Source organism: Lissotriton helveticus, chromosome 4_1 (assembly GCF_964261635.1).
Source record: "Lissotriton helveticus chromosome 4_1, aLisHel1.1, whole genome shotgun sequence".
Lineage (NCBI taxonomy): Eukaryota > Metazoa > Chordata > Amphibia > Caudata > Salamandridae > Lissotriton > Lissotriton helveticus.
In genome coordinates this window covers 1,534,345,244-1,534,358,133 of record NC_136063.1, presented here as the reverse complement: position 1 = coordinate 1,534,358,133, position 12,890 = coordinate 1,534,345,244, and the positions used below count along the sequence as shown (strand labels likewise).

At 42.0% G+C, this 12,890-nt stretch overlaps 1 protein-coding gene across 2 annotated transcripts in view; it reads left to right on the top strand.

Moving 5' to 3' along the window:
- Positions 1-12,890, top strand: part of PIEZO2 (piezo type mechanosensitive ion channel component 2) — a 1,179,452-nt gene that overhangs the window by 761,442 nt on the left and 405,120 nt on the right. For both annotated transcript variants that reach the window (XM_078688152.1, XM_078688151.1), the window contains exons 10-11: positions 1,134-1,178; positions 6,336-6,474. In XM_078688152.1, coding sequence (XP_078544278.1) covers positions 1,134-1,178; positions 6,336-6,474 — 184 coding nt within the window. The remainder of the gene's footprint in view (positions 1-1,133; positions 1,179-6,335; positions 6,475-12,890) is intronic.

The following is a 12,890-nucleotide window of genomic DNA, read 5'->3' as shown; positions in this document are numbered from 1 at the left end:
GGCATTGCCGCCGTGGAAAGGCATACGGTCTTTTCTTTGGGGGCCCGTTGTGGGCCCCCAGGGTGAAGGGGGGGTGGGGGGTGCACATGGGGGGTACCTATGGTACCCCCCTGCAGTTGCATGCACAATGTGGCAGGCACCGCGCGGTGCCTGCCGCTTTGTGCATGCAAATGTACAGCATGCATTTTTAACTTTGCGGCAATGTTAAATATACGGGATGTGACCACCAGGGTGGCAGTCACATCCTAATTCCTACGGAGGGAACGCCGCTGCCCCTGTGCACGGTCCTTCCACCTCAGAGGTGGCGGACGGACGCAGGCCCGCCCGCCATCATAATCGACCCCATTCTTCGCAAAAAGAATTGCCTCTAATGATTAATATAACATAGGTGACACTCACTGGTACTCTTTTTTTATCAACCTCAAAAGAATGAAAAGTAGACGTACTCCAGAAGAGTCAACTCTCTGAGCTGAAGCTGGAACTTGGATAACTTGGATCATTACTGCATGTGCTGAGACCACTGAGCAATCTTACTGACATCATCACATTACCACAACAGGTGTTATGAATCCTAAAACATTAAAATCCTGAGGAATCCCTATTTAAGCAGGAACATTCAAGTCACGTGTGACATATATCGCTGCAGTAGGTGCATTAACATTCCATGTTGTTTTACCCCGCCTTTCACAATTTAATCTGGAAAATATGGCTTTAAATACACATTGAAACTCTTACTTCTACCCTGAATTGAACAGGTAACAAAATATATGTAACTCATGAGTGCTTTGTGAACGATTCTTTAAGTCGCATTTCGGATTCCCAATGTACCCTCTGTGACATATTGTCTGCCGGGAAAATATGTTTTCCAATGTTAGTCTGAATATGTTGCTTCTGTATTCAATATGCATCTGCTAGTGGCGTTCAGCTAAAACAAAGGGCTCTTTGCCAAGGCACAATAGGCAACTGCTTGTTTTGCCTGACGCGAACTTTTTAATCCGGTGACGGGTCCTGCTTGATTTACTGTTAGGATTATGATTCGTGCTGTCGATTGGCGTCTGCATAATGATTGTTCGGTGACATATATTGCTTCTGCCTTGCTGATTAATAACCTCTCCTTGCCTTGCTTTTTGCAGCTTCTGTCTATGTCAATGACGCAGGATGAATACAAGTCATCTGATGTTAGTATATGAACATATGTCTTTTAATCCTTGTTTACTGATGCATGTTGAATATTGGGATGGTTGATGTAAAGAATAATATCACCTGCATCCACTGGTGTTTCACAAACTCTCTTAAACTTTCATAAGCAAAAGTGTTATTATGAGTATGATTTTCACGAGCTTCACATTGTTACTTTATTTCTCTTTATTTATTTCCCCCCCCTTTTTATGGAGTGGTATCAGCATTTAAGGACACATATAATTTCACCACTGTCCTCCTTGGCTCTCTCTAAATTCATCGCCTTTCATTTATCTCATGCCTTTACAAGCAAAGAGTGTCACACAGAGGCAATCAATAATTCAGGAGTATGCGTAGAGGTTCATTGTTATGGTGCCTCATGGTGTGATAAAAAGCGATAGTCTCTGACATACTGCACTCACACTGTCATTGTTTTTTATGTCTTCCTTGTAGCACTAACATGTCCCTTGATGATTGCTTTTAAGTGCTTTGGAATATTGCAAATCTATAATAATTAGGGCTTCCAGTTTTTAGTATTTACTGATTTTTTCAGATAAATACAGATAGAACACAATCTATTTACTGTATATATTTATTTTAAGTTCAAGTAGAATTTTATTAGGAGAAACAAAATTGGTAGTACAAAAATGAAATGGTAAACATCATCATCAATAAGTATAATAGATTAGGGTAGCACAATAAGTATCAAAAGGTAAAGAATGCGGAAGGGGAAAAGGAAGAAAAAGAAGAAAAAGGAAATAAAAAGTGAATGAGACTGTATATATTTATTTTAAAAGCTTAAAAATACAGAAAATGGTGCTTCTTGTGAGTGATTCTCTTTGTCCTACATGAATTCCATACAAACTGCTAAACACCATGAGATTTGAAAATAGGATGAGATTCAGTTATGTACAGGCATATGTTAATGTATATGTGTATATAATGCTAGTATTTACCTGTTGGAGTAGTGTTTTGTTATATTTGCCTGCTTAACTTGCTAAAACGCGACAGACATTAAAGTAGGAGTGCACGTTTATCAGTTAAGTAAATCTGGAAATATCCTTAACAACTCAATTTATTTTCAAAACATAAAAATAAATATGGATAAATACCAATAAAATGGGCCACAATGAATATGGATAAATGCAAATGGAAATGTTAAAAAAATTAAATACCATAAAACCGGAAGCCCTAATAATAATACTACAATAAAATAGTGGACCAAAGGGCCTGATTGACAAAGGTACATTTACATTTTTGCGTAAATTCACTATTTATTGGTATTCCTAAACTGTGATTTTAATTTTACTAATAGTGATTTTACAACTGTGGAATCTCCACACTTGTGTGTAAATGTGTGCATGTATTTATATAGCGCAAATCGCCCACATCGCAGGCATCTATGCGCTTGCTTAGGGAACCCGTCCTGGTATTCCCCTGTGAGATACCCCGGCAGGGTATCCACAAGGTGAAAGCCAGGCATCCCGCCGCGAGGGGCCGTTGTGGAGATTAAGCAAGCTATTGCCCAGAGTCGCAGAGTGTGAACCCGTGAGTCGAGTAGGCACCGGAGCGAGAATTATCGAGTCCGTGGAATTATTGAGCCCAACCCCCGTCGGGGCGGGGAATTGAACCCTGGTCCAGGGCCGATCTCAGCTTCCGGGTCTGCCGCCTCTAACCCCTGAGCCACACTTCTCCACTTGTGGCAGAGATTTAGCACATACAAGGATAAGCCTCTCCTAGCTTTTTATATGTGTAGTTTGCTATTAGTAAAATTAAACATGCAGTTAGTGAATACCCCAAAAAAATTAACTCACACAAAAGTGTAAGTTTACCTTTGTGAATTAGGCCCTCAGTGTAAGCGAGCATTGTGCCTGAAGGAGTGTAAACTTAGCTGAGAGCGTAGGACTTGCACCCTCTAGTGCTCAAGTTTAAGTTTGATCCACCACAAATCAACCAATCCACCAATTATCAGCTGTCAAACACACCTCCTCTCCTCCTACTCGTTTTTTGAAAATAAAAAGTACCAATTTGAGGTCAGCATCCAGGTTTCATTCACATTTTCGTGCTCAGTTACTATTCACAATTGCACTGAATAATATATGTAGGGACTCTGGTTGAAGGACTTTTGGGCACAGAAGCAACGTTCTTCAACTGAGCTGACATCGAGCCCCCCCCCCCCATTTCCTAAAGATAAGAAGCCACATACTCAAGCTGGTTTTGGTAGGTTGGCCTGAGTAGGAAGGCAATCCTTATACAAGTGCTGTGGGCAACAAAGGAATAAACCAAAAAAGTACAATTGAAGAATTTGAGAAATTTTATTTTTGCCTCACAATGAGTAAATTATCAAAATTGTGACTAATCACAATCTGAGCCTTGTCACTAGATAAACAGTCACATCATTCCCTCCGCAGCAAGGGCTACTGCACTGATGGTGAAGGGCACATCATTTTGACAGGACATACGTGGCTGACAGCTAGACAGCAGTCTCAGGCCACACAAAAAGTCAAAATAATCAGGAGTAAAAACCACGTTCTCACAACTTTGTTAAGTAAATCAGATCCGCACATGTATTTTGCAATTGTTTTTTAACATAATGACCAAAGTCCCATACGTAGTTAAGTGAGGCCTCTTGGTATTTTCTAAAAACTACATTCCCAAAAATCTAAGCACTAATATTGCTGATTTTCCTGTTCTATCCCCTTCCGCGCTCATGACGAGCTCAGCTCGTCATGAGTGACGACGCTCGTACGCTCATGACGAGCTGAGCTCGCCATGTAACGCGTTTTTTTAAAAAACGCAGCGCGCAGCGGGAAAACCGCTAGCGCGCATGCGGTTAAAGAAGCCTATCCACGTGCGAGAATGTATGTGCGAGTGAAATATCATGTCAGTCTGCCCTTACTGCTTATGGAATGCTCATGTGATACTTTTCCTATCCCTTATCCATTGAGTGTAAATCCTGCTACCAAGTTGGAAGCCCCTGCCACAGAATAAGGACGTTTATAAAAGCATCAAATAGAAAATAGTGGAAATTCAAACATTTATTTCCAAGGGCTTGGTATTTGACCATTTTACTTAGCTCACAAATAGTGGGAAAAGCCTTCCATGGGAATGGCTTTCACAGGAATTTGCGCGCACTGTCATGGATAAGATTAAACTGCTGATTCTTTATAAAAGTGGTGTCCTTCAAATTTGCTAAAGACAAACCAAAACGCAGCCACGTATTGTTTCATCCATCTACTAAATATCCCTTTTCATAATGTTGTCGTCCTTCCACATTTAAATAGCCCTGAGCAATCTCTCATTCACATGCTGTCATGGGACCCGAAAGAGATGGCTAGTAATAGGCTGGATGCTATTCCTCTTTCCATAAAAAACGTGGAGTTCATTCATTGCTTCAAGAAGGTACAAGACATGTTTATTGTTCAAACAATATACAGTCCATTCACTGAGCGCACGAAAAAATATCACAAAAGAAGTTTTTCAACCATTACTTGTAGCTTAGGTGATAAACAGTACCAGCTCCCAATCCAGCCTTCCTTTTTTTTATTTTTTATTATTCAAGCTTGAATACAACAACAACATTTTAACCATAAAAAAGTAAATCATGGCTACACATTATATATTTACAAGATATACACTATAGAATCTGTAAGAAGGAGTGAAAAAAGAAAAAGAAGGTGAGACAAAAAGAAGGGAAGGAGAAAAGGAAAAGCTTAAAAAAAATACACCTTAGTATAAAAAAAGCCCAGAGACGAATAAACCTAAAAGTAAATTAAATTAAGTTAGACAGTTCAATCCGTTATCTAGTCTCTGAGCCACTCCTCCAGAGGAGCCAGATCTTCTGGCCTAGCTACCGCCTTCTTCTGCCCCACTTATGAAAAACTGCTGATTCCAAATTATAGAGAGCCAGAATCCTCGCTCTCCAATTTACAAAGGTGGGGGCATCTGACTAATCCACTCTGAAGTTATACAAAGCCGTACCAAAGACATAGTAATGAACAGGAGGGCAGATGCATGTCTTGTTCTCTCTAGCAAACAATTACTCTCACAACCAAATATGACAAGCTCTGGTGATAAGACAACTGAAATGTTAAGTCTAGAATTAATAAAGAGTTCTACGTCCCGAAGGAACTTAGCGAGTTTAGGACATATAATAAACATATGTACATCATTGGCCGCTACTAGGCCACATCTCGGACAATGATGACCCCCCTCTACCTCCCCATTTAGAAATTTTAGCCGGTGTATAATAAAGGTCGAACAATGCCATGTAACATTGAGAGCGTAAGCTTCCTGATATTGAAACAGTGTTTGACAATTCTAGAGCCTGGGAAAAGTCCAATCCTGTCATACCCAACTTTATCTCCCATTTAGCATTTTGAGAGGAGAGATCGTCGGGAAACAGCCTTCCATAAGAGACCACTAATATGTTTGTTTGAAATTCACAACGTAGTGGTCTATTTTCAATCAATTAGTGCTTGCTTCTTTAAAAAAACGAAAAAGTATTTCTGGGACCCATAAAACCATAAAGTCGTCCTTTACCAATTCTTTGCAAATCATTGCTGTCTTGCATTTTGCTAATCTGTTGACGAAGTTCGGTACACTTGAGTCTAACTTTTGCAGTGGCTGTTCAAAATCGATGCGTGATTTTATTGAGTGTAGTTTGTACCTATGCATGTTTCTAGAAGTATTTCTGTCTGATGATCAAATCACACTTTCCATTGCATGAGCCGCTTTATTTGGCACTTGCTTAACTTCACTATTTTGATTGAGATACGTCCTCTCATTTTTCAAGTTTTCTGAAATGTCACTTAGTAGCTTATTGTATTTAGGTTTTATAGGGTATTTTAGTATGTTCTGAAAGAAAACCTGAAACTAGAAGATATGTTCACGTTGCGGTTTAACATAGGGAAAAAGTGTTTTACAAATGCATAATATGACTAGCTAGTTTACATTTTTGGACTATATGTTAATAGATGTCAAGACTTTTAAAAAAGAAAGCACTTTCCTCTGCTTCTGTTTCTGATTGGTATTATTTAAAATGTGATTTGCACTTAAAAAGTTAATAACTCTTCTTTCGTATATATGGCCTATTCATTTTCTAATCTACAAAAGGTTTTATACAAAATATGCTAAAAGGAATATATTTTTGATAGGTGCTAGTTGTAACGGTTAATGGGACTCCTGTGGATTACCACACCATGCATGCTAATCTTCCTTTGGAGAATGGACCAACGAAAATTGATATGTATTCAACCCCACAGTACAAATGGGAGCAGGATGATGAGACCTCAGGTACTAAAACTGATCCATTTCAGGACACACTTAAAAGAATATCTCTTTGCCTTCACTAATAATTTCCTCTTTATTGTAACAACTGGATTTCATTTTATGCTGTTAATAAAAAAACTCAGACTTATATATATTTTATCTGTATGATGTGCTTGTTTTGAACTTACACTTTTAAATATTTTTCCAATAATTCGTGTTCATAGTATTCCTCCTTATTTGTTTGCACCTCTTCTCTGTTATTTATTTATTTTAAATGTCTTTATTTGCATTTTTCAAATATGGGTAAAAGTGAACACATAAAAGACGGGAGCAGGTAACCATAACTGGTGCAGTGGGCTTCATCATGCATATTTGCCCATACATCCTAAATTTGTAACCTGTTCCAGTTCTGTATATCAGCCAAGTATACATTATGCATATTATATTCATACATGTTATCTGATGTATACTGCGTGTGAGCTGCACACCTATGTCCATTAGGGTGGCAAAATATTTGCCTTACCCTGCCCCAATAATGTCATTTATTCAAATGTCCATCTTCCATTCCTTATGATTTTTCGTATTGTGTCACCTTTTTCGGAAATACAGTTTAATGCAAATGCGATACAGTTATTAACCAAACAGTCAATCAAATAAAAGAAAAAAAACATTGTCAACCCACCGCGCCTGGGTCATGTTATGCAAAGAAAGCAGACTATCTTCTCATCTATACTTTAATATGTTTATCTTCCCCTCTTATCGGTTCCCCATGGGATAAGTGATCAGTGCTGTACCCCCTGGCGTTCTGTGTCCCTTGAGATATCATCAGGGCCGTTTCTAGGTGTTTTGCCGCCCTAGGCGAGAATTGAAAAATGCCGCCCCCTCACTTTGACTACCATCACTCTCTCCCCCTGTCATCCAGGTGTTGGGGAATAGAGGCCTGCTTTGGTGCCTCTGTATCTAATATGGACTGTCAAATCAGTATTAAAATAAGTCATCTGTGTCAATTGTTGCGGCTATGTAAGTGTTATTGCCCTGTTCTGAGGGTATTAACTCAGTTATGCTATCATGGGCATGAGTTGGAAGAACAGTAGGGCTACTCGCCTCTACCACCTCCAATCACACCCAACACAGACAGATACACAGACCCACGCAGAATCAAACCAACCCATAGTATGCTGCTTTATGGGGCGAGATTCTCAAGACAGAGGAAGCTTTATCTTAGAGAAGATGTCAAGCAATGCCAGGCTAATCTTTTTCGGGGCCACTTATGGATTCAGGCATGCAAAAGCTTCTGCCTGCTTGATAAGCATTAACTGAGGGTGTTGTGTGAGGAGTGCTTATCAATGTGCACTCTTCAGTCTTCCCCAAATATAACCTAGATGCCCTCTTCATCACCGAAACCTAGTGCACAACCTCCCTCCTTCACACACGTCCTGGACATCCTCATCCCAGATAGTTATAGAATCCATCATATAGACAACACACTCAAAACAGTAGGGGGGTTTGCAGTCTTACATTGAACATACTGATCTGGCACTGTCACAGCTCGACAACACTTATGTATTTCAAGCTCTTCTCCTGCCACTTTTCTCTCTCAATATCCGAAAAAGCACTCTTACGTGACGTCTAATCTTTAGACTCTGTTTACTCTCTGAAATAACTGTGCAGACTTATGAAACTGAGGGGTAGGGGCTTATAGGCAATCATGGGGAGTGAGGCGCATTTCTGAGAAGAAGGATATACGAATGGTACATTTCTAATGAACTATTATGTAATCACTGGTCCCTGGGAGTGCATAGCCGCCAAGGTTTCAGATTGCTATGTGTGACATTTTCAGAATTTCAGTGTAATCATGAGTGACATTTCAACAACTATAAAGTGACACTTTCTCGTGGGCAATCACGCAATGAAGAAGAGGGAAACATATAAATATTAGAAATTACGCCCATTTGAGCAACGAGAAACTCTAAGATCTTGAAACTGGTGCAAAGCAACTGATCTTTGCAAAATGCATTGTAACCCTCTGCGCTACTTTTTGGTGAGTCAAAACTGCTACCAGACAAGTAACTCTCCAGCAGGAGCATTTACACCCATAAGTTATGTCTAAGAACAGCCCCCTCCCTCAGCTCAGCAGGTGTAGCTCAACTACAAGCAACTAAAGGATCTCTGTGGCAAAAGCATTAACCTGCTGAGCTATCTACATAAAATACAGTTCGGTGATGTCAAAGGACACCTTCGTTGCAGGCATGTTAACCCTCTGCACAGGCAGGAGGATTTCGCTCTGCACCTGCAGTGGTTATAGAAAGATCAGACTGGCCAGATGTCATCTGCAACCCGTTCTGCTCAGTGAAGGTTCACTGTGTCTTTCCAGAGAGATATTGCAGTGGGACTCCCTACATTCCACGGCCTGCAATTTCCATCAAAGTGGCTAAACTTGGCCATGGCGGAGAGATGGGATGGTTTGTGGGTTACACTGTTCACACTGGGACATGGCCGCAGACGTTCGGGCAGGGACAAGAAACGCCTTTTACTCTACTTAGGACCAGGCTAGGCGCTTGGATGTGCCGCGTGTTTAGCTGACATGATGACAACACAGAGAAGTAGGTGTATGCTTATGGAAATGAGTGCACAGGTTGCAAAGGTGGTTCTTTGTCCAGGCTTGAGAGGGGGGACTGAGGGAGCCTGATTAGAAAGATGCGTGGTACTGGTGAAAGGGAAGATGTGGAGGAATGCTCATGATGGTCAGTAGCTGGAACCTAGGGTAGTGGAGTTATTGTGTTAATGTCATGTTGGCATCAAATTGTACACCGAGGTTCCTAACAATGGAAAAAGGTGTAAATATATCAAGGGAAAGGAGACGGCAGGCACAAAGAATTTTATCAAGTACATTATTTGAGCCTTGGAGAACAAGAACATAAAAAAGTAGAAAGTCGTGTAGAATGAGAAGGGTGGAATACCGTCACAAATTTTTAACTGGAGGTTAGGGAGAGAAAGGCCATGCTATGTTGCATGCCTGTCGGGTGATGAGACTGGGTGGGGGGTGCCTAGTTGTGTAAAATGAAGCGAGGAACGTAGTTCGTCAAGGGTTGCAGCTTGACACAGGCAGAGCTCAATGAAACAGGAATACCGTCCGGCAACAAGTGTATGAATGAAAGCGACTATGGTGCTCTAGAAGTACTGACCATTCAGAAGGTCATGGATTAGAGCTACAGATTCCCAGGGAACAGCTGCACCTCCAGGGGTACAGTTCAGTAAATGCAGAGAGGTAGAGTGCACAGCTGTCACTTGAGGTGCACAGGGTAAACAGGATGTAAAGTTTGCAGAAGGCTAGGTTCTCACAGACAGGTACTAATTTACCAAGTTGAAAGTGGTGGAGCCTTTTATAAACCCAGGGATTTCTCACTCTTTCTGCTCTCTCTGGGAGATTATTGATGTGAGGGGAAGGAGCTCAGGGACTACTTTGAATTGGGAATGTCCTGGGTCAACCCAGAAATCTATTGCTGGGGTCATGTAAATGAATGTACAAAGAACATTGTATTGGTTCTGAATTTACACGATTCCAGTAAGTTGTACTCAAGCTGACCGGTGGAAATTCCCACTTGCACTTGCACAACGTTTCTACTGAACCCAATAGCTAGCATATGTGTTTTAGACATCAACTGACCTGCTAGGGGGAACATGCGAGACAGATGCATTCCATCACGAACTGGTAATCGGTAACAAATTGTTTATATTACTTTCATGTGGTATTTTTAATTGGTCAGTAGAACTTCTTTTGTATTTTTTCACGAGTTCTATTCATTGTTCAATAAACAAAAACATGTAGGGTCGAAATGGACTCAAAAAAGCCTTATGTCTGAAGCCCTGAAAATCCTCTCATCATTCGGGTAGAGGCCCAAGAAACATTTCACAACATTGAACTACTCCAAAGAAACAGTCTTAAAAAACCAGGTGTCACAGATCACCTAATCGTGGCTGTCCGGATGTATTTGAGAATTGTATAGCAGTGAGGTCACCATTGTTCAAAGCTGGACACACATGGAAGTCCTACTTGGGCGACAACCACAATCCTTGTCTGTGGGAATATTCCTGATCTACTACGTGTTTGGTATGATGGCTACAATTGTAGTGGTTTTTATTTGTACTGTACTGTCGGAATTGCTCATAAATTCTTTTTAAAAAACTGTGCAGACTGAAAAGTTGCATTAATCTTGGAATAATATGATAGGTAAATGCAACGTCGCACAGGCCTGTGTTTAGCACAATACAAACTGTTACCACAAAAATAACTGAAGATACCTCGTTCACAGGCCCACTCGGTATTGCCTTTCACGGAGGTTTGTTCCAGATCTCTCCAACAAGAAGTCTAAATCGTGTCTCTTTTAGTGGGCCCTGGGGCTGGAATGATTTCTTCCCAAACGCGAGTCTGTGCTCTTTATTATCATATTTTTACAGATAACGCTGTGTAGATCTCCATATATATGGCAGGATTATGAAAGCATAACAATTATGAAAAAAACGAGGAGATGCGCTAAATGCGTTTTGCCGATGGTAGCCTTCACATTTCACTTTAATCACAGTCTCTCTGAGCGGTACGCTCTATTCTAACTAGTACAGCACACATAAAAGGGGTATATTTATTTAACAAATGTTAATGCACGCATGTTTTTTGCCGGCCTCCCCCGTTTGCTGCCCTAGGCGGCCGCCTAGTCCTGCCTAATGGTAGAAACGGCCCTGGATATCATTCCTTTCTGTGTTAATGCTGATTGATCATGGGTCTGGAGTGTGAGGTGTCTGGAGATCAGTATCCAAGCCTTGCTCTTCCGCAGTCTGTGAGGAGTTATTCTCAGCCTCTCTATCTGTGTTCAGTTCCGCAAGTATTGCATGCCAATATTGTGCAATGGGATATTTACGCAGACCAGCTATTTCTTCCCTGTGTAATGACGTGCTTTCCGCCTGGGCCCACCAGTCGCGGCTGGTGGCATTTGAAAGTGGAGGGGCGATTGTGTGAACTTGTGGACCTGGAAAGAGACCTTTAAAGAGGTCTCAGTAACCTGCAGCTGTACCGAGTCAATAACGTAATTGATCTTTGGCTCGCACAGATCTTCAAAGTATGCAGTATTACTACATTCGTCAACATGTCGCCTCATACTTCACTCGCAGGCGCAGAAGGCAGGAGCCCACTCTTGTAGTCTCCCCCTAAACGTCAGAGCACAGAGCAGGAAGTGAACCCTCGCTGTGAAGCGCGCACATTTACGAGGAACGGGAGTGTCTTAAGATTTCCTCTTCGCCTTATTTGAAGGACATATTGTGCAAACAACGTAGACAACGGAAGTGCCATACCCGTCAGTTCACTTCCTTACAAATATACCCCCCCCCCAAAAAACATAAATAAACTTACCGTCCAGAGACTCCGTCCCGACTCCCGCCATCCTGGTTTGAAGTCCTGCAGCACGTCATCAGGAAGGCGGCGCGGCAGGCAGCCTCCCTCCCCTCCACAGCCGCGTTTTTGATTGATGCGGCCGGCTGCCCCAGGCTACGTCATTTTCTCTCTGTATGCTGCTGCTGCAGCATACAGAGAGAACAGAGAGACTGAGTGGGTGGTGTTACTCAAGGGCAGAGGGGAGTGCCTTGGTGGAGTGGCTTTCCCACTGTTGTTAATACTGTCTGTTTGGGCGGCCTCAGGCTGCCCAAACAGTTAGTATTAACAACAGTGGGCAAGCCACTCCCCCAAGCCACTCCCCCCTGCCCTCGAGTAACACCGCCCACTGTAAACCAAAACCAGGAAGTTCTGCTTTCTCGCCGTGCGAGAAGGCAGAAACAAATGGTAGTTATATTATTCCGGCAATAATTAACTACCATTTGTTTCTGCCTTCTCGCACGGCGAGAAAGCAGGGGGGGTGGCACCCAAACGCCCCCATGGAGGAACCGCCACTGGGGCCCACACTATAAGTGAGTTCTTTCAGCTGCTCAGAGCGGGGGGGGATCGGTGTGTTTCCATCGTTTTGTAATCAGACTCTTGGCCACTATGAGGCCTAGGTCAGTCAACCTAGCAGTGACCTTAAGCTTTTTTGGTCTGGGGTAAAAGCGAAGTATGTATGACTCCCATGTCTGTAGTGGCAGTCTTCCAGTGTATGTTGCAAGTGCTGTTATGATTGCCTGCCAATATGTATTCAGAAAGGGGCATGACCACAGCATATGGAGGAGGTCTGAATTTTTCTGTGGTCTGCGGGGGCATGCTGAGGTGGTCATATGAAAATACTTGTTCAGTTTGTCCGGCAAAAGGTATGCCCTATGTGTGATGTATATTTGTATAAGTCGGAATTTAGAGTTTCTCGGTATGTATGTGGGGTTGGCTAGAATCATGTCCCACTCACTGTCTGTCCATGGATTTCCCCTGTCCTCTTCCCATTGTAAACGCAGGGCCACCATAGGTT